The 22,181-nt window shown below is 46.6% G+C and overlaps 1 protein-coding gene across 4 annotated transcripts; it reads left to right on the forward strand.

The window, feature by feature from the left end:
* Positions 1-2,389: 2,389 nt before the first annotated feature.
* Positions 2,390-21,999, forward strand: CBX7 (chromobox 7). Of its 4 annotated transcripts, none has more exons than XM_044985021.1 (7): positions 2,390-2,639; positions 4,961-5,004; positions 8,893-8,958; positions 9,557-9,623; positions 10,256-10,396; positions 11,482-11,824; positions 13,919-21,999. In XM_044985021.1, exons 1-7 carry the CDS (start codon positions 2,571-2,573, stop codon positions 14,074-14,076), a joined length of 888 nt encoding a protein of 295 aa, XP_044840956.1. In that variant the 5' UTR covers positions 2,390-2,570; the 3' UTR covers positions 14,077-21,999. The 4 variants fall into 4 exon arrangements, 3 of the variants coding, with proteins under 3 accessions (XP_044840956.1, XP_044840974.1, XP_044840967.1); XM_044985039.1 differs by having other exon boundaries at positions 12,914-14,059; XR_006573109.1 differs by having other exon boundaries at positions 11,482-13,042; positions 13,919-14,022.
* Positions 22,000-22,181: the final 182 nt, after the last annotated feature.

Below are 22,181 nucleotides of genomic sequence, written 5' to 3' on the forward strand. Positions count from 1 at the left end.
AAGCTGCATAGCAGAGAGTAGGTTTTAGCCCCTACAACAGTTAAGAATATTGGCACCTTCTTCGCTTCTGTAATGTCATTTGCAATACCAAAAAGCTCAAAACGCTCAGTATACACATGCCACTGCTCTGTATTCTCATCAAAAGGCTCCAGGGGCCTGGTCAGAGTAGCCATGATTTTTAGTTTCACTTTCACAGTCAGTGCAAACAAGCAGCTTTTTTTCTTTGTTTGGTCTTTACCTTGACTTCTACTTCCTTCTGTTACTGGAGCAGCACCAGGATCCCATCCTCATCGCCAGTGTTATATCCTTGGGGCAGACGGTGTAGGAAGCAATCACTTGAGGCCAGAGAGCAGACAGCTAACCAAAACCTCCATTTTATTTACAGACACAGAGAGCTCACTCAGCCGGTTGAAACCGGCTGAGCTATCCCTTAATAGTCTAACTCAGTTGCCATAGTAACAAAACCCATGACAACCAAATACACAACAGCTGCTGTGTGCATACACATTGGTTTATAATTTAGGTTTTAATCTTACAGAGTTCCTGGTCCTCCACAGTTACCAGAGGGGACCAGGATGTGTAGAAGCAGGGATCTTAATAAGTGGGGGAACTTCCCGGTTAGGGAATTCTCCATTTGCTGCTTAAACCATGGCTCTCTATGTTTATATCCTCCTTCTATAGAAATAGCACCACAAAGAGATGAAGTGACTTGCCTAAAATAACACAGCAGGTCTATTCTATTCTATTCTACATACTACAGTGGTGAGCGCAGATAAAAATGTATCTGAGCGCCTTCCAGTAGCACATTCCTAACATTTGTCATATGGTGGTTGTTCTCTCATCCTTTCCCTGGGGGGAGAAGCGTGTCCTGTGGAATGTTTTGGAAGGGTTTTTTAAATGGTAACATACGGCAGGTGCCGACTTTTCAGAGTGCCAGGGGGTGCTCAACCCCTGGCTCCGCCCCAGGTCCTGTCCCACTCCACCCCTTCCCCCAAGGCCCCACCCCTGCTCTACCCCCATCCTTCCTCTTCCTGCCCAGTTCCGCCCCCTCCCCCGAGAGCGCTCCTCCTTGCTCCTCCACCCCCCACCTCCAAACAGCTGTTCGCAGTGGGCAGGAGGCACTGGGAGGGAGGGAGAGACGCTGATCTGCAGGGCCCACCAGTGGTCAGGAGGCACTGGGGGGAGTTGATAGGGGGCTGCCGGTGCGCGTGCACACACAGCTATGTGTTTATATTAGGGAAGCTAAGGTCAAAGAAATGCACCTTGCCCTTTGAGCAGAAGGCAATGAGGTTTGTGATGGCCCTCAGAGTTCATTCCACATTCTTGGACTGACCTCTGAGAAAGCTCTGTCTCGTGCACAGACAAACTTTACCCTTGTGGTAGAGATTCCATTGTGCCAGAGAAGCAAAGTTGTCAACCATGGTCTTCATCCTGTAACTTTAGATTGTCTTTTAGATATCCTGGGCACAGGCCATGGAACACTTTGAAGATAAGTTCTGAGACCTTCAACTTGATATTCTCTGAGAAGCCAGGGCAGAGAGCAGGGGACAGTTCTGACGTGCTCACAGTTGTCTGTGTTGCTGAAGTGATGCACTGCAATGTTCTATACTAGTTGGAGTTTCCTGGGAGCTGAAGGCTTCATGCCCAGCTACATCACATTATTGTAGCCCAGCTGAGAGGTGACAAAAGCCGGAACAGCTGAGGTCAGATCATTGTGCCCCAGGATGGAATGAGTCTCTTAGCCCATTGGAGATGGTAGAAAGCATTACTTCCACATGCTCATCAGGGGCAGAGCTGGGAACAGAGCCCAGGTCTCCTGGCTCCCAGTCCAGTGCACTATCCATGGACTGCACTGCATTTCCTCATTTAAGGTCTGTTCTTAAATAGCAAAAAAACCCTACCCTGCTCTAAACCCCACAGAGCTAAGCAATGCTGCTCTTGGGCTTTCAGAGGGAATGAGAACTGCTGGAGGGGAAAGGCAGGGGTGACGCCACCTCCTCCCCCTCCCATCATCTTCCAGTTATGAAAGGAAAACACTGCGGCGGCCCTCCGGCTGCTACAGGCAAGGGCTGTTTGTCTCCTAGAAGGGGGTACCGTTGGGTACCCATAGCAGCGAGGATCAGGAGCCCCAGCGCCTCCTACAGAGGTTGGGAGTAAAGGAGCTCCGGGCTCAGCGGGCTGCCCAGAGAAAACTGGTCTAGGCCCCACCCTTCAACCTCAGCCGTCTAGTCAGCGCCAAATAGAGACCCGTCGGGAACAGCGAGCGAAGGCCGGGGATATATCTCACGCTCACGATCCGCTTGGCGGGAGGAGGGACCCGGCCAGGCGCGCGCCCGCTCACCCGACAAAAAGCGGGGGGGGGGGCTCGCGCGCGCCTGGGAAAATGTTGCGCAGATTCTAAAATGGAACGTTGTCGGCGGCGTGAATGAGCGCGAGGGGGTGTGTGAGCGTGAGTAAGACAGGGTCCAGCGGCAGCAGCAGCCGTAGGAGCCAGTACCGCGCCCGCCGCCTTCTTGCAGCCGGTCCCCCCGCAGCGGTACGGGGAGCAGCCGCCTCCTCCTTCCCTCTGTATGGAGCTCTCTGCTATCGGGGAGCAGGTGTTTGCAGTGGAGAGTATCAGGAAGAAGCGCATAAGGAAGGTGAGGAGAGGGGGGCACCAGCATCTATTTCCCACCTCGCCCTCCCTTCCGGGGGGGGTTCCAGACCACCGCGCTGCAGGGAAGGGGCACAGGAGGCCCTGCTCCCCTGTCGTGCCTTCTCGTACATATTCTGTACTGCAGGGGGTGTGACGGACACGGGCATCTACCTCCCGTCCCATGCTGCAGGCATCGGGTATGGGGGCATCAGTATGTCTCCCCACCCATGCTGCATGCGGGAGGGGGGGGCGTGGTGATGGGTACTAGCACCATGCTGCGCGCAGGGGGCGTGAGGGGGGATCATCGTCAAGTCCCAGTGCTGCAGGTCATGGGTATGTTTTTCTGTCACCATGTTACAAGTAGAGCAGTATGGTGGGGGGTCACCATCACCATCACCTACTCCTCCAACATCCCCGAGAGAGGACAGGTACCATTTCCATACATGCATCTCTGCATGCTGTTCCCTGCAGGAATGGAGAGAAAGAAGAGCTAGCTGCAAGGCTTGTAGGGGAAAGAGGATCCCTGCCTGTTCTTCTTTCCTCTTTTCCACCTCCTACAGCTAGGTCATCTTTTCCTTTTACCACCTCCCCTTAAATGAGTAGTGGCCTGTTCAAGAATAGGCCACCTTGCCAAATTTGCTGACCTCCCCTTCCTGATCCTTCATGCCTGTGGATGCAAGTCTTCTTAAGTGTGGCGTATATCTCCAATTCCTTGAGGATTAAATTTCTTAATTTGTAGTAAGGGTTCATTTCTTTTTGGAAAAATGTGGGTGTGGGGAGAGAGGCACTGATGGAAATGGGAGAGATGCCTGCATGTTTATCCTATCACCTCTGCTACCTTAGACAAGTCATTTTTGCACCGTCTTGACTCTTGGTGCTGAGCTGTACTTGTGGTTTGAATGGGCACTTCTGTAGATGATGGGGTGATTGAATAAGGCATAGTGCAATGAATGTTGAAATGTTGATGTGGGACTCTGGGCGGGATCATTGTATAAGAAAGCATGGCATTGTGCTTAAATGATAGAAGCGGGAATTGAAGGAGCTGGGTTTCTACTTCTGACACTGCCTCTTTTGGTAACCTTGGGCAAGTTATTTTGGTCCCTTTTTTTTTAATTGCACTAATTTTGTGTACTGTTTTTGGATGCTGTGGGGCTCTGACTTTTTTCAGGGGTGCTGAGGTCCCATTGACTTGAATTGGAATTATTGGTGCTCAGCACTTCTGAAATTCATGCCAAGATGTGTCAAATGGGGCACCCAAAATCAACGGACATGCCTGAAAATGTTGGTCTTGAATGTAGTGACTCAGTTTACACAGCTGTAAAATGGGGATGGAGAGGGTATTAACCACCACATGGGCTATTGTGAGGATTAACCATAAACATCTGTGAAATGTCTTGAGAGCCTTCAATGGAAGGCACCTTATAAGGCAGTATTTTTTCACATATTTGAAAGCTGAACACCCCACCTTCAAGAAAATGAAACCAACTGCATGATCTCCCTTCACCCTACAACCCATTGTGTATGTTAAGTGTATCTTAATTTGTACATTTTCCATGCCCTGCCTCCATAAGTATGTGTGTACACACCACACTTCAGTAAAAGTTATAAGGGCAAAATCATGCTGTTATGTATTATTTCTCAAAAATCATATCAGTTGTACACATGCTCCTCAGGGATCTTGAATTGATTTCCATATTCTCCCATTTCTTCCTTCTCCCCCCCTATATAGTGAACAAGTAAATGGATACCTTTAAATTCAGCTTTGAATTGCTGTTTGTTCAGGTCAGAAGGTTGAGTGGCTTGGATGGAGGGAACAGTGTTTGTGCAAAGCACATAGCAACTGGAAGGGGACATGCCCAAGAGGCATTTCATAGCTTCTAAAATTTTGTATTTCTTCTGGCTTCTTATAACTAGCCCCTCAGACACTTGTTCCATTCCTGGCATGAGTCTTCCTCTCATGTTTATGCATGCGGACTTGTTATAGGGTTGCTCATGAGTTGTGGAGCTGTGCACATGTGGGCTGCTTGTTGGAGGGTTGCTGGGGCTCCGCCTTCTGGTACTAGTCACTTTTGAAGCACCTGCAGAGCTGTGCTCCCTGGTTGATAGTAGGGTCATTTGAGAGTACTAGGACTACGCACGCATTTGCTTGAGAAACCTATGGATTATTCAGTTTAATGAAGAAAAAGCTTATTTTTTTTAAAGGTAGTGATGGGGAACAAGCTCTTCAGCGCGCACTGTTGCCAGTGCAGTCACAGTTTCTCCTCTTCCTGTAGTACCCATATTGGGTTGCAGGGCTTAACTTTTTTTTTTTCCCCCTCTCTCTAGGGTAAAGTAGAATACCTGGTGAAGTGGAAAGGATGGCCCCCAAAGTAAGTATCTTTCCCCTCCCCCCCCCCCCCACTGCTTGCCAGTAATGGCTTTGGCTGTATTTCTGCTCTCCATGTCATTAACATATGTTCTCTTGTGCCTTGCTCCAAAAAAGACAGCCAGCCCTAAACACACACTATGTACCCATATTCCTGACTGACTTAATGACGAGTGAGGCTGAAGCATGGGCCCATATCCCTCAGTAACCTCTCTCTTGTCTTTCCATCGTCCTCTCCCCTCTGAAACTGTCCATTTGCTGACTACTTCCAATCCATCCATTTTACATAGAAAAACTCCAAGGGGAAACCCAGGTGCTAGGGTTTTAAGTGTTACATTCAGTAGGAAGTGTTCTTCCTTCCAGGTCAGTACTGAGAAGACTCCCCAGCATATTATTAGAGGATGAGTTGCCTCTAGAAGTGTTCCTTTTGGATAAGACACAAATTGTGAGCATTACCTCTTATCATTAAAGATTTCCCTTCATGAGAGAAGAGGCACTGACTCAGATTTACTGGTCACAGTCCAACACAGGGAATCTGTGTTGCCTTTTGAGGATTCCCACTATTTTCCATTGGTTAGGGTATATTTCTGTTCCTGTCCTAAATTATTTTAGTGGTTATTTTAGTCTTCCCCAGAAGTGGCTGCATTTCAATTGGGAGTGACTTTTTCAGCAGGGAACAATCTGTAAAATGCTGTGAGATGAAAGGGATTATGTAAAATTATTACTATATGAACTGCCTGCCTAAGTGGACTAGTTCCTCCTCAGTCCATATGGACATCTGTCTTCACTCTTCTAAAAAGAAGTTGAAACATCCCCAAATGCCCTGTCTCACACCCCCACCTCCCAGGTGTGTGTGTGCGCACACACACACACACAAGTGTATACAGTCCCTATCTCTCTGGTTGGTGTGGGAAGGGAAACATTTTCTTCCTGGCTATATATTCTGTGATCAATTTAACCCTGTGCACTTGAGTACCAATATCTATAGTACAGTTTAGCACCAAGGGCATTTTCTGTGGGCCTGCTGACTTTAGAGTTAACTTCAGCTTTGTGTATTCAGGCATTCAGGTTGGGAGCATGTCTACACTGCTAGGAGCACAGAACGTTGGTGTTTGTCCCGTTACTTTCCACGAGTGCAGTCACTGCAGTGGTCCCTGTTTCACTTCTGCTTGATCATTAGCCAGCAGGAATGGGTGGACTGAGTTTGGTCTAATATCTCTTCTGAAGGACAGTGCAGCACTTACCTCCTTTTGCCTTCTTCTTTCTTCTTTCCCCCAGACCTTGAGATCTGCAGCGAAACAAAATCCTAGCATGGGCATTTTAACCCTCACAGCCTCCTGGCTCAGAGGGGAGAGGATTCCTTGTTTTGCTGCCATGACACCTCAAAACATAAAAATATCAAACCCTGTTGATTGGTATCTCATTTTTGAAACCTGTCCTTTCCAGGGCTAGCATTGCTTGAAACCTAAATGCTTCAGTTGTTAACGCTCTTCCTTCCTTTTACCAGTCTCTGTCCTTGATCTCTGAATACTCTGCACATGCAGAGGTGTGCAGCATACTTAGGTGTTTACATCCTAGCCTTCCAGCACATCCCTTCTCCCTCTACTCATCCTGGTTTTCTCTTCCTCTGTGTGTGTGTGTTTTTTGCTGTTTCTGATCTCCTTACCCATTATTCATTTACTCCCACTGTAGTGTTGATGGAAACGGGAAAAGGGTCAGGTACAAGTAGTGCATTTGCTATTTTCCTGTGCATTCCACATACGCTTCTCAAATTTCCCTCATTAATTTGCCACACCTATCAAATCTCTGGGTTGTGCTGCTGCAGGCAGGGACTGGAAGGGTTACAGATCTGACTCAGCCACAAGCTTGTTTACAACTTGTGTTTGAGGTGGGGGGGGGGGAAGGAAGATCATGTGATCTGTGTTTTCCAGAGTGTGTGCTCTCTCTGCAGTTCTGCTGCTGCAGCCTGGACTGTGTAAGTGTGTGTGGCGCAAATCGCACCGTGTTTTTTTATATATGCAGTGTTTTGCCGCTGCAGTGAGCAGGGAGTTGAGCTGCAGAGGAAAGGAAACACCCATCAGGTTTTTTGTAACAAATCCCCCTCCTCCTCTGCCACCAGAAAAGGAATCCGCTGCCTGATTTTCCCCTCCCTCGTCTGTAAAAAACGAATGCCAAAATCTCTGGAAGGGAGAAAAAGGAACCTTCCTCTGCACAAATAACATCTTGACTTTGGCAGCCTGCAGATACTGAGACTGCTGCAGAAGGCTTGGGTGAAAAGATGGGGGAGAATTGGTGAGGGTGGAGTGAGAAGGGCGGGAAGGGTCAGTTAACAGGGAATGGTGAAGGCCTGTCTGTTCTTAACCCTGTGCTCTGTCCTTAACCTTCTAGAATAAAGTACATCTTCGAATTTCTGGGTTTCATACCTGTCCTTCTCCCTTGTTGAGGAATCTACATTAGGGGAGATTCCTGAGGAAGATTCTAGAAACCCTATCTTGATGCTCTCTTCCACATCAGGAGTGAATGTTCCAGAACCACACGCACAATGTACACCTCTTTATCCAAAAACCAGACTGTTCTGTAATAATTTGGCTTGCTGCAGAGATGTTTATACAAACACCACTGCCCTGCATGTGGCTTTTGGTACAACTTCTTTCACCCCCGTTCAGGAATGTATGAGTGTGTGCTCCACTGCATGGGTCATAGACCTTTTTAGTCCAGAAAATAAATCACTCTGGAACATTTTGTTCTAGAGCTATATTCTCCTCCCTGCTGGGATGGGCATTCCAGATGGATAACACATCCCAGCCCCTGTCAAACATGACCTTTGTGAGTAGTAACCCTTCCAGAATTGTTTTGCATTTAGCTCTTCCATGTTCTAGCTCTTCTCAGAAAGCAGTTTTTAAAGACTTCCCCATAGTCAGAATGTTTCACTGATACCACACATACCTCACCTAACCCCTGGTTCCTGTCTAAGCTGCATAACAGTCAGGGAGGAAGATGGGCTGATGACCTTTCTGCTCTGCAAGGCTAGCTTCTGTTTTCTGGGTGCCAAGTTTGGAAGTACTATTTCCAGTCCTCCCCCACCCCTCCAACACCTGGCTTATGTTAGATAGCTTCTGTGCTGCTGAAAACAATATGCATGCATTCCCTTTTTCTTATCCAAACATAGAACTGGTGTATAAAACCTAGTCCATCAGCATCTTGTCACCAATATAGGAGGAGTTAGGAGGATAAGAAATAGCAAAAGGGTCTGAAGGCTCACAATCAACTTACTTTACGCCCCAAATCTAGGTGTCTTTTTTTTTTTAATTAAACACCTTCTGTGGTGAAAAATCCATTCAGCTGTTTTTAATCCTTTCAGCTTCAATAATCCAAGATATGTTGTTAACACAGGTGAAGAAACATATTTCTGCTTAGGAATCTATTAATCTCAAGTGTCCTGTTTTCTTGAAAATCCCACCCAGTCAGGCCCACTGCCTTAGTGGTTAGTGCTCTGCCGTGGGGCAGAGCTGGATTTGCTCCCCATGTTGGGAGGCTGCTGAGCAGATTTGCTCAGCCTTCAGTGGTGGGAGTAGTTTATGATGCTCCTGCTGACTTTAAGAAAGGTTTTGAGGGGGCCTGTGGTGGGAAGCCCTCTCTGTTCTCTTACAAAGAGTGGATGATGTAGGGTTTAGACTGATTCGGGGGTTGGGGGGTGTATGTACAGGTGAAAAGGGGTGATGGGAAGTTCCCAGAGCTCTAAAAGTGGTGTGGCTGGTCCCTGACCTCCCACTGAGGAGTGATCTATGTATGGGAGGCAGGTTCCAGGGCCTCAGCAATGCCAGCAGCAACCCTTGCAGAGAAGATGTTTCACTGAAGTCCTTTAAAAATATATTCATTTTTATTTCTTCAGATACAGCACTTGGGAGCCGGAGGATCACATCCTGGATCCTCGCCTGGTAGTGGCTTATGAAGAGAAGTAAGAGGGCTCGGTGTCGTTCTCCCTCTCCCCCCCCCCCCAAAGGAAAACTTAAAATAAAAAAGTCCTGTATGCATAGAATGGGAATAGCATGGGCAGCAATGTCATAAGCATCTCTGCTGTCCTGCCAATACGCCTCAATTGCCATCAAGGGTGGCCACCTCTGGGAATGTCTGGTTCATTCTCCATGGCCCATTCAGCCCTGGGACTCTGCTGAGACTGGCAAGAAAGAAGTCAGTGCCAGTCATAGTGGTTTTGTGAAAAGGACGCTTGTCCTCTCATTGCCCAAACGCTGCTGGAGAGCTATTGTGAATAACTTCCAGTCACTGCCACCTGGGCTGGATATAAACAGGTGACTTAGAGGCACCATATCCCAACCTAGATCAACTGAGCTATGCTGTTTCCTTTCTAACAAGGTTTTTACTCCCACGAGAAGCAGCTCTGGGGTTTTCTCCTTACTCATGATGCTGGCCAGTGGGGTTTGGTGAAGGAATTACGGGAACTAGCTAGATACAGAGAGTGGAAGCCCTAGTTGGGCCTTGTGCTGTGTTGTTCTGTATTGTAGTTTGTCATCTTGTCTCATGTGTTTTCCTTGCAGGGAAGAGAGAGACCGTGCATCAGGATACAGGAAGAGAGGCCCTAAACCGAAACGCCTCTTATTACAGGTAACCTTTCACTGTTCCTGGCGTGTCCTCTCCCATCATTAGCCCCTTTGTTACTGCATCTATGGATCTTCCAGGGTGGAGCTGACTTTGTTTGCAATAGTATATCCTCTGACTTTGTCTGTACCAGGAAGAAAGGTGGTGGGTTTTAAGCATAAAAGCTAACACGTTTTAAAATCCTAGAGTAGACAGGGCAAGCTGCAGTTTTAACCCACTTAGCGGATTGAGATGAACCCAAGGCATTCCGATTGAGGGTGTGCCTACACTCCCAGGCTGGGTACGCAAGCTTGTGTTGGCAGGGCTCATGCTAGCACACTATAAGTAACAGTGTGGACATTGCAGCAGTGGCAGACCCCATTGAGCGCAACTGGCTAGCGCGTGTTAAAACTAGAGTATGCTCTGTGTACGCAAGGATTTTACAGTGTGTCAGCTAGCATGTTAAACACCCCATGTTCTAATGTGCACAAGCCCCCTTTCTTTGCTGCTTCAGGCTCTGAGAGGGCGCTGAGAGCATCCCTCTGCTGGAGATTATCCTTGCATGAGGGATGGAGGAGGTTTGGGCAGCACTCGGATATTCTGCCTTGTAAACAGCTCTCTGGTGAAACTTGTGCCTCCGTGTTAATGTTTATTTTCAGCAAAACTTAAACCATGCTCAGGCCCAGATGGAGCTGGCCTGTAGAGGGTCGTTGTGGCAGTGGAGGAATCATATTAGGGCAAGTGGGTTCCACTGTTCAGAAGGGATGGCTGTAGGTGCCCCGCAGGGCAATCAGGGCCATGTAAGTACCTAAACAATTAGTTTTCTGCCATAAAAGAGATGCTACCTGTTTTTGTGCTCACTGGATTCAAACTGGGCCCTGGCTCTGTGGAATGCCAGAGCCGTTAGAACTTTGCTTCCATGTGACTAGCAACCTGCACAAGTAACCATAATGTCTCTGCCCACTGCTGTGGCATGGACGTAATCCTAGGAGGTAGACAGAGAGAGGAAAGACTTACTGGCTCAGCTAGTTTATCCTTTTTGCAGACCTCTCCATGGTATTCTTCTCCAGGATGTTTTCACAATTTTAAACATCCCAAGCAAGTAAGCTTCCAACTCGTATTTGTTTTTATTATGGTAGTGCCAAGAGGCTCCACATAGCAAGAGACCACCCTTTCCCTGGAGACTTTAGAGGACAGACAAAAGATGGGAAGGGAAATGGAGGCACAGGGGACGAAGTGACTTATCCATGGTCATTTAGAAGATCCGTGGCAGACACAAGACTAGAACCCAGGTCTCCTGACTCCCAGACCAATGCCCAGGGATTGACCAGGCTGTCTCAGGAGAGTATTCTGTACAGCAGCGGTTCTCAAACTTCATTGGACCTTGATTCCCTTCTGACAAGAAAAATTACTACATGACCCTAGGAGGGGGTACCAAAGACCGAGCCCCGCCGCCCTGGTTGCGGGGGCCAAAGCTGAAGCCCAAGGGCTTCTGCCTTGGGAAGGGGGCATGTAACCTTAGTCCTGGGCGGTGGGGCTTGGCTTCAGACTTTCTGGGGCACAGGGCCAACACCAGCCTTGGCGACCCCATTAAAATGGGGTTGTGACCCACTTTGGGGTCCCGACCTAGAGTTTGAGAACCTCTGCTGTACAGTAATAGCTCTTGCTGTTGGGATGGTTGATTTGATGCATTCATCTCAAGCTTTTCCTCTGCTCAGTGACCTCGCTGCACAACTCTCTCCTTCCTAGGCGTTTATGCACCTGTAGACAGTTATCCCCCTTCCTCTTAGGATGGTTCTGTCCCTGCAAGGGCATTGAAACACACAAATGCTTTAGTTCTGTTTCTCTGGGATGACTGGCCTTTCTGTTCCACTCCCATTCACAGAGGCTTTACGGTATGGACCTGAGGAGTGCCCACAAGGGAAAGGAGAAGCTCTGTTTCTCTCTATCACGGCGATTTGGAGGAGGAGGAGGAAGCAATCTGGCAGGGGCCAAGCCAGGACAGACAGAGCTATCGGAGAAGAGTGGGGGAGGTGTCCTACCATTCCCGCTCCGGAAGCAGCGCAAGAACCAGAAATATCTCCGGCTGTCGCGGAAGAAGTTTCCACGCATGTCAAGCCTGGAGAGCCGTAACCACAGGCGTGAGTTCTTCTTGAAGGAATCAGTGGCACTAGAGACTAGGCAGACTCCCAATGGCTGGGACGCGACGCAGCATGCTAGCAAAGAAGGTAAGGCCAGGGACCCCATTTGACTGTGAATTGAGGGGCGTGAGCTTGATGCTCTCTGATTTTGTTTACTGGACACACACACTCTTCCTCCTTGCCTACTACATCCTGGGAGTGTGGTTTTGGGTTAGCTCTTTACAATGTGTGCAAAGGCTATAATTGGCAAGGTGGTCCCCAAACACCTCTGCAAGTTGTCTGGATGAATAACTCAATTAATCTATTGGTCTGTTTCTGTGGTGTTGCCACCTATGTGTTCTTATATTGGTGACCATCATCATAGTATCAGAGTGCATGTGAAAGCTAGTGCTGCTTCTCCTCCCCTCTGCTTTTCCAGAGAGATGACATGGCTGTCTGTTGCAGTGAGAAACTGTGTCTTGTCATGTTCCAGCATATAGTTCTTCCCCGCACCCTGATAAAGGGAACCTTAAAAGAGAGAAATTCACATACTCATAATCCTCTAGCAGTGCCACTTTGAGGCATGTGTGCAAATGTCAATGGGAACCCTTCCCTCCCTCTCTTCCACCCAAAATCCCTTTACGTTAATATTGTGCTAAATCACCTGTTTTGAGGGTGGGGTGCAAAGGTCACTGGAACTTCATCAAATGTCACAAGCTAAGTAGGGCAGTAAGTGGATGGCAAACCTCCAGGCAAACCCCGGGAGCTGCAGGGGGGCATCTCAGGAGTCATATCCTTCAGAGTCAGTAGCAAACCAATACCCCTGCATAGTTTGAGCTTCTGAAGGCATGGTTTTCCTGATGAGATGTAAAATTAATGTCATGGTACTTGTGGTAGGAGCAAGGTGTTACCCAAGTTAGAATTAGGTTGGGCCATGGGACTAATTAGATTCTGGTGATCTAAACTTTCCCTTCTAGTTTCAATTGGAGAAAGTACTCAACTTCCCCCTCCACGACTGCCCTGTAGCGCCACTAATGCAGAATGGCTGTCATGCTGCATATTGATGGTGGGTGATGTGACCCCTAGCTGTACAGTCTGTAAAGCAGTTTGGGATCTGAAGGATGAAAGGTGCTAGAGAAATGTAAAACTATTTTTCTATTCTCCCCTCGACGTGTGCACGTTCGGAATTCCGGTTAGTGTCTGGGTGAATGGACTCTTTCCGAGGTGAGAGTAGACACACCTCAGATATCTGAGACAGAAGCCAGGAAATGCCCAGTTAAGGGGTCCACATTCCATACCCAGGTGGGACAACAGGGTGCAGTACAGGTAAAGTAATAGAGAGGGGATGTTTCCCTCCCCTCTCCATATATTTTTGTGGCTCTCTTTGGGTGCGGGGTTTGTTCAATCTGTTCTTGAGTTTTTTACACTGTGGGGAAGTGGAAGTGGGGGGGGGTATTTGGGTCCCTCACTTTGAGTGGTAGAGATTAGGAGCTCCAGGGGAGAGTAGATGTTTTTAGCTTCCTCCCCTCGGTGGGGAGGGAGTAAAGAGGGAGACTCTTGTACCCTTTGGACCCCAAAGGAGTGGCATTGATGGGCTTTGGAGAGAGTCACATCCAGCCCTTCCCTTGGCTGGATTTGGAGGTACAATGGAGGAAAATCCTCAGTTTGTTAGGGCCCCCTTAGGCCCAGGGAACATGGCGTATCTGGGATGAGCTTTCAAAAATACTAGTTTGGATTGGGGTGGGGGTTGAGTTTACACTACAGTGAACACTTGCACTAACCAGGAGGCCTAGTGGGCTGAGATCCAGTTGCCAGATACTCCCCCTAAAGTGGGATATTTTGACTCCCGTTTGGAAAGAGGGTGGGAAATGTATAATGAACATGCTGATGGACCTGTAAGCATGGTGGTGGTGTTGGGGGCTGTTGTAGTATCAGCCTGCACAATTGATTGTGTGTCTGTCTGTCGTTCTTCTTGCCGCTCCCCCTTCTTTCCCTCACCCTTCACTGTCCCATTATTATCTTCCCACCTCTTCTCTCTGCCCCTTACTTTCTGTGTGTGGGGGTTAGACCCTACAGTGCCTTGGAGCATGTGCAAACTTGGCACAGGTTGATGTCACCCACCCATAGCCAGCAAGGATGCTCCTCTTCTGTTAGCCCCTCATTCTTTTTCTAACATGCTCTTATCCACCTCCCCCTCTGCAGTAGGTGTGGATGCAGTTGATGGCAGCCTCCCCTGGATCCCCACCTTGTCCCCCAGCGAAGTGACAGTGACAGACATCACCGCAAACTCCATTACCGTGACCTTCAGAGAAGCACAAGTGGCCGAGGGCTTCTTCCGAGACCGAAGTGTGCAGTTCTGAATCTCCATTTTTAATGTTCCTAGTCAGATTCTTTTGGGGGTGGGGTGATTATTTCACTCTTTAAAAAAAATCCAAAATGTTTCTTTTAAAATGTTTACAGAGGATTTTTTTTTTTTACTGAAGTCTCTTTGATTTTTCTTTTCCCCTTCAGATACGCAAAAACAAAAGGCAATGTACAGGCAATGTGTTTTTGTTTGTTATACTTGTCTGTTATTGCTTTGTCCGTCTGAGAAACTGATACCCCTTTCCTTGGCAAAGACTCCCCTGGTAGGGCATCTTGAGAATTTTTTTTCTCCATGTAGTCCCTTTGCTCTATGAGTTCTGGCAGTTGCATTTAGGGTGAGAGAGGACACGGAGATGGAAGGGGTTGGACCTATTGCTTGCTTCCCTGATTTGCAGTTGTTGTCCCTTGGGTAAAGATGCTTTCTCTGGACAACACCCTCCCTATCTTCCTCCTCCCGCCCAGCTACTACAGTAAGATGTAATGGACCCAATCACTTTAGGTAGCTCAAGTCTGTTATAAAGCTTCCTCCCTTCTAATGTTTTATCTGTGGCAGTATTGCAAGTAATCTGTTTGCCTCGGAAGGTAGGAAACTCCATTGCAAGTAATGAATGGGGCTGATGGTTACAGTGTGATTCCATGAAGAATGAAGGGATGTCTTCCCTCTCTGCGTGATCCATTGATCCTGTAACACAGGGGTTCTCAAACTGGGAGGTGGGACCCCGCAGGGGGTTGTGAGGTTATTACATGGGGGAGTTGCGAGCTGTCAGCCTCCACCCCAAACCCCTCTTCACCTCCAGCATTTATAATGGTGTTAAATAGATAAAAATGTGTTTTTAATTGGTAAAGGGGGATGGGTCACAGTACAAAAGTTTGAGAACCACTGCTGTAAAACGTATCTTTGTAACCTCCTAGCTGTGGTATATTGGCTACACATACTCACTTTGGATTTCAGAGCCTTTAATAAGGGCCCTTTAGGAGGATAACTGTATATATTAACACATTGGTACTCATTTTTCTCTATCCAGAGACCTTCCCAGAACTCTTCTCTCTGACCAGAACCTTCTCTGATCTAGAAATATGGGAAGAGAAAGGTGTTTGTGTGTAACCGCCCCCCACCACACACACACACTGGGGGATGAGGATTCCCCCCAGGCTGAGAACCCCTGTACTAAAAGATTTACGAAACCCAGATTGGATATAAATATTGTCCTGAAAATGCTTTAATAAGTCAGTGAAAAGAGTGGCTCTCTTCATGGGAAGAAGGGCTTACGGAGGGATTGAAACATTGCCCGGCAGTGCTGGAAATCCACAGATAATGGCAGAGGCCTAGTGCATGAGAACTAGGCAGTGAAACTGGACTTTAGCTGGTCAGTTTCCAGTTTTAGGTAGTTTTTTGCTCTCTGATCAAATTTAAAGGCCAAAAGTGAATAGCATAAGGACTGGGAGGAGTCTACTAGACTTCTAACATTTTTTTAACTTTTAATTTATCTTCTAAAGTGATAAGGACTCTTGGATTGAGTGTCCTATTTATATTTCCCCCCCCCCTCCCCTTTTGAGGGTTTAAAAAGCTTTGCCAAGGAAAGCCACCTGCAGTTCTATAGAGCCTGCCTGGTCTTGCACTTAAAAACACCTGGAGATTTGTGCTGGATTCTACCTGTGACATTTTGGGGTTTCTAAGAATTGCTGTATCTTCAAAGTTGATAGTTTAGCATCTGTTCTTGCACGCTCACTCTCTCTTCCTTCTTTAAACTTAAAAATCTCTCTCCCTATGGAAAGCAAGAAGGGTAAGCTAGGGCCTCGGGGGGGAATTGTGGGGTAGTGTGATACAGTGCAGCCTTGACTCTTTCTTCATTTACTACCCTCCTTTAATTCCCTCCAAAAAAAATGACTTCATCTGCTGGTTTTGTGCTATCTGAAGCTACTTTCATACAGAGCTGAAGCTAAGTGTTAGTGTAAATCCTAAATGCTGTTTCTCTGCAGCTCGTCCCCTGGAGGGCTTAGCTTCAGGCCTGCAGAACTTAGGAGTTCTGCAACACTGATGCTTTGGGTCCTGCAAACACTTGCTTTTTACAAAGGTTTTGAACTGCCTCTAAGCTTTCTTTAAAAGCACATTTTACCTCTAGTAGGCTCTAGCTGCTCATAGGATACTAAGATTCACCCTCCATTGTCTGGACTAGACTGCCTTCCACCAGGTCATGGTACTTGCGGGACAGATTGATACGCCCTATATTTCAGGTGTCTCAGTGCAAATATTTTTGTCCCTCAAAATAAACACAAGGTGGATGCAGGAGACTGCCCCAGCTCCAAGTTTTTATTAGTGGTGAATTCTGAGAGGGTGGTTGGTGGAGGGAACCTGAGTTGATTTTTTTTAATGGTGGGAGTAGGTGTCAGAGAAGAAGAGAGAGTGCTGAATCCTAAAAAAATAGAAATAGTGCAACCTGTGGGATAAACATAGACTCAGGACAAAGTTTGTCAAACATGGTTGCTTAGAGTTAGGCTTCTAAATGCATATATAGTCACCTACATAGAAGTATCCTCTTTCCCCATCCCTCCCCTCAAAAAAAGGGTGCTGAGCACCTGCATCTCCTACTGACTTCCCTGAGAGTTGCAGGTCCCCAGCATATCTGAAAATCAGGGTGACTTTGATCCAGGTGACTATAGATTTAGAAGATTAATCCTAGGCACCTGAGTTTGAAGAACTTACTCCCCAACTTGTCGTTCCAAACCTTTGTAGGATCCGGAAGAGTGGTTTTAACTTTTATTTTTTTTTATATGTGGGTATATGGCCTTCTATGCACTTTTCCCAGTTTAGTCCAGAAATACTGCAAGAAAAACTCTTTTGTTTGTGGATGTTTCCAGCCCTGGCCAAAATCTGGGAAGCAACAGAAATCCTGTAAAGGGCAAGAAAAAGGCTTCTTCTCTCACCAGACTTCCGTTCTGCTTTTCTCTCTCGCTGGTGTCACCTTCTATGCACCCATTGAGATTTTCCAGACCAAAGAATTCTGTCTTGACATTCATTTTCTTTGAAGAACACTGTTTTTGCAAACTTGACTGTAAGTGGAAGTTCTGGAGCCCTTGCAAACAGGATTCACCCACTGCTTCATTTTTAACTCTTGTAGATGTTTACTTGTATTGCTTCTGATGACTAATATCCTTTCCTGATCTAAAATGATTAAGGAGATATATTGGTAGCCGTACTACCTTATGCCCAATCCACTGGGGGGGTTAATCCATTTCCGGTTGAGATGCAGAACCTTGCTGATGTGTGGGTTGGCTTTTTTTGGTGGTGTGGAGAGAACAAGTGGGGAGAGGATGTTTTGTGGTAGGAAACTAAACATGTATCTTTTTTTTTTTTTTTTTGACACATCCTTAGCAAGGTTTGTATATTGTAACAATCAATCTTGCACTCTTAACAGAATGGTTTTATTGTTTTTAGTCTCTGTAAAGTGTGGTTCTCTTCTGAAAAGTGACTGGAGAAATGGTGGTGTGGGCTCCAGAGTGGTGGAATGTCAATGATTTTCAAATCAAATGTGCTCAGTTTACAAGCGCAAAGATTCTTAACTGCAAACTCAGCCTGGAATCTGAAAGTCATATGGGGGCCTTGTTGGCTGCTATCATGAAAATCCAAGATTCTGTGATTGGCGCTTCACTAGCTATTATGGTTGATGCAAGAGACAAAATAGAGTCCAGTTGGAACTTACTTTAATGGTTCTGTTTGAAATAGAATCCAACAGACTCCCCTATAGCTTTGCTGACTGCAAGGCTGAAGCAATGCAGACTTACTTCAGCCAGCAGAATTGCACAAAAAGCAGGTCCCGTGAGTAAGAAGGGACTGTTCTTATAGAGTCAGTCTTCAGAACAGAACTGCACTGTAAGAACTTGCCAGCAGTTCTTTGGGCAGGAGTTGCTTGTTTCATGCATCTGTTCATAGTGGTATTTTATGTATTGTTTGTATCATGGCCACACTTAGGGGCCTCAGTTGCATTGGGACTCCATTGTGCTAGGCACTGTACAAACATTTGTTGAAAACTGCTTTTTTCCCCCCAATACCTTTCATTCCCACACCCAGTATTTTTATTGATTCCTCAGAGCACCAACCACGAATGATTAGTGGTATCTTAAGGTACGTCTATGCTGCAAAAAACAACTCCCCAGAACCAAGTCTCGTATCCCAGATCAACTGACTTGGGCTCCCGCTATAGGGGCTAAACATACCAGTGTAGATGTTCCCATGCCCAGCCAAGCAGGAACATCTAGACAGCTATTTTTAGCCCTTCAGCGTGAGCCGAAGTCAGTTGACCTGGGCTCTGAGACTTGCTGCCCCGGGTCTTTTATTACAGTGTAGTCCTATCCTTAGTAGCCCTGTGTCTCCAGCACACCCCTTATTCTCCTGTAATGACTTGGGCCCTTGGATGTGTCAAGTCTGATCCTTGTTTTCAGCGGCAGACAGGATATTGTGGGAACACCCAAATGCAGTTCCTTTTGCCAAAATAAACCCAAGTCTGCCAGTGAAGTGACCCTGACTAAGTCAGAGCCTGAGACAGAAACGAACATGTGATTAACACAGCAGAACAGGGTGTTTTTTTTTGTTTTGTCGTTAGTGTTGTGAAACTGTCCTGAAAGATTCTTCTGGTGTGTTTGATTGAATGTGTGAACTTGGTTTTGACCTCATGGGGCCCTGGGCCCCAGTACTGCTTCCTGCTCTACCCAGCCCCACGCTTAGTATTGTGTTTGATGGTTTAACTGGAATAGAGTGGCCTCATGTAGGCTGAAAAATAGGCAGGCTGCTAATAGGAGATACTTAATGCAACCACCACAGCAAAGATTGGGGTGAGGAAATACAGTGCTGATGGCTGTGGGCAACAGCCCAAGGTTGATGGTTAAAGCGGGGCCCCTTTGCTGAACATTAATTTCATGCTTTTGAAGCAGGAAAGAAGCAAACCTCCTTTCTAAAAATAGTGATATTTTTCCTTCTCTTCTGTTCCTATTCCATGTACTCTTCCTGCAGCCTAGGAAGGAGGGCAGTGTAGTTTCCTGGGACACTGTGGGGGCTGCTCGATGAATGGGGCCCCTAACTTGTAGGGTCTGGCATTTCTTGGACTCTAGAGTTGTGCGGGATCTGTGTACTGTATCCCCACTGTCAATAATGCCCTTGCTAGACTGTTCAGGACAGACTGTTGGGTAGAGTGCCTGTTACTTACGAAAGAGAGTGCATTGCAATGCAAGGAGCATTCATTAACTCCCAAGGCCCTTCCAGGGTCTGCATCATGCTGATACTTCCCATTAATAAAATCAGATGCCAAAGTGAGAACTCCAAAACCTTTCTTGTTGTTGGAGACTTCTGCTCCCATCCTTTGTAAGTCCTAATTCTGACAGTAGTTAATGGCTTCATTCAGCTGCCCAATTCCTTCTGTGCACTCCACAGCGGCCTGTCACAGCTATTGGTATTGCCACAGATTTGTTCACTTTTTTTCATCTGAGTGAAAAGATGAGAATATTAGATGGGGATGTGTATGGGGCAGGCGTATGCATGGGGAGGGGAGTATCTAGGAAATGGAGTATGTCTGTTCAGTGTAGCCCAGTGTATTCAAATGCACAATTTTCCTATTTCTTCACTTCCTTCTCCCCCTTAGGACATCACTGCCCTGCATCAGCATTTTAGAAGGATTAATTGGCACTCCTCTGTGTGCTCTGAATGGGTACGGAGTAAGTGAGCATGTGTGGAGAGAGTTGTTTGCTTCTGTGTTAAGTAGCTGGGTCTTTCAGGGGGAGGGAAAGCACAGATTTATCTTTGTGGGGGAGGGAGCCAAGCAGGAGAATGACAGTTCAGATCGGAGTAGTTATTAGAAAGGAAAATGTACCATTGGCACATGCAGGTGATAGTGAAAGATTGATGCATTGTACATGTTCTCAAGCCAATATCTGCCAGAGGCTAGAGCACAGTGGTCTAAAATCAGTTCTTTCTCATGTCAAAGGGTCCGTGTTGTCCTCTGCCCCGCCGAGCTCAAATGCCCATAAGCCAGGGCTGTAGCCTTCACGCAAAAGGAGAATGGCTGTCCCAAATTATTTAACCACTCAGATGAAATCTAAGCTATTAGGTAGGTGGAAGTGGTTGTGGGACTTGCCCAAGAGATTAGCATTTGTAAAGCAGGGGGTAGGTTGCCAACCTCATCAGAACAGTCACTGATGGGGAAGGGCAGGATAAGGATAAGGAATGTTTCCTGGGGAGTTGGCCACTTCATCCAGAAGCCATTGCCCATTCAGAAATCTGTGATCAGAAGTAGCACAGAGCAACTGAGACCAATAATGGAAGCTGGTAGTGGCTGGCATTTGAATGGGAGACCGAATTACTGTACTTGCCATATGGGATGGGTAGAAAGCTCAGGCTCAGAAAGAGGATTTGCTGCTTTCATTAATTGTGGGCCACTTGATACCCTGCCCCTCTTTTTAGAGAAGAGACACGCTCCCCTCCACAATTGTGTGGGTCCTGGAGGTGCTAGATTGACACATGGGGGGCGGGGGCATGGGACTGAGTGATAGATTCTAAAAGGTCAGGTTTCTGACTATCTGTTCTGTCTCATTTTAGTGCTAATGGTGGGGGAGGGTTTAGGGATTAGGGTTTTGGAGGGGGCAGGTGTTAAGGTAATGTAGAGGTAGCACCAAAAACTCTCTGAAATCTAAAAATGTTAGTCTGCTTTTTGGCTTTTCTTAAGTCAAGGCCTAAGTATGTTTGAAGCACTTTGAAGATGCAAAGCACTAGGAGCGCTGAGTACTCTTATTGCCTCTTTTAAAAAGTTCCATTTGAAAAGGGAAAGATGTATCCATTTCAGACCACTGGCTATTCCTTATCTCCTTTCCACAGCTGCCATCCAGCCCTTGGCATCCCTTCTATGGTTGTAGGGTGGGTTTGCCATTCCAGGCATCCCAGGTGAAGAAGGGTACAATGAAGGAGGGGAGAAGACTTTAAAACTCCACATCCACCTTCAGAACACGTTTTCCCCCAACACTTGCTGTAATAGGGGAATTATTAGGTTCTGTTTCCATGTTCAGGAGTCCCAGTGTTTAGAGATGGCTGAGATGTGATCCAATAGGTTTCTTCCATCTCTAGTTTTGGAGACATCTTTTTAGTTCCCTTTTCTGGACAAATTGCACTTTAGGAGCTTATTGGGGATGGGAGGCATGTGTACCTCTTTGGCGTAAGGATAACCCAACAGCTGTTTTCAGTGACTGGACTCTTCCAGTGGGTTATTGTCTCACCTCACGTCCAACAGAACAGGTGCAAAGGAACTTGTTTTTAAAAAAATCACAAAGTTTAGGCTTAAAAAAAAATCTAAATTGAACATTTTAGCTGGCTATGTAGGGTGTTTTACTTAGTAGCAGGCACCTGTGTTTGGAGAAACCCCAATCCTCCCAGCTTTTCAGCACCGACCTTCTTTCCCATGCTTCTGCACTGCTTAATCTAGGTTCTTCTACGACTGTTGTGTGACTTTACTGCCTATTTTATATGCTTGTTTTCCACCAAGGATGGGGTTGGGGAAGGTTACTTTATTTTTATTCTTGGCATGATAGAGCACCTGAGTCTTTGCACAAGAAAGCTTCCTTTGCACAGAATGAGCTAGCTTTTGTACAGACTAACTGAATGTATTTGGGCAGAGGGGGCTGAGGGAACGAATCAATTCCAAACAAACAAAAAAAAGACCCCTAAGTATAATGCCTTTTCGGAGTGAGTGCTTGTTGTAAATGGAGATTGTAATACAAATGGGAGGACAAGTCTAGTTACAATTTGATGCAAAGTGTGGTTTTATTTTTGTACTGATATGGATAAGAGACTGTACAGCATCTATTTATTTAGATGATTTATGTGGTAAATGTTACAAAGTTATTAAAAATATTAAATATGAGAACTGACATTTAACTAATGGCTTGTTTCTGTGTTGTCATTTTCCCCCTTAATCCTACAGTTCCATTCTTTCTATTTCTGCTGACCTCTTGGCCTATGGGATGAATGTGCAGTAGTGCTATTGGCTTAGGAGAGATGGAAACCATATGTGTATGATGAACAGGGCAGAGGGATCATTTTTAGTGAGGGCAGTAAGGGCAT

Source organism: Mauremys mutica, chromosome 1, assembly GCF_020497125.1.
Source record: "Mauremys mutica isolate MM-2020 ecotype Southern chromosome 1, ASM2049712v1, whole genome shotgun sequence".
Taxonomy (NCBI): Eukaryota; Metazoa; Chordata; order Testudines; family Geoemydidae; genus Mauremys; species Mauremys mutica.

Coding starts and splice junctions, on each gene's coding strand:
- CBX7 (XM_044985021.1), top strand. CDS start 2,571: ATGGAGCTCTCTGCTATCGGGGAGCAGGTGTTTGCAGTGGAGAGTATC. Junction 2,640..4,960: donor GGAAGAAGCGCATAAGGAAG/GTGAGGAGAGGG, acceptor CCCTCTCTCTAG/GGTAAAGTAGAATACCTGGT. Junction 9,624..10,255: donor CGAAACGCCTCTTATTACAG/GTAACCTTTCAC, acceptor GTTTATTTTCAG/CAAAACTTAAACCATGCTCA.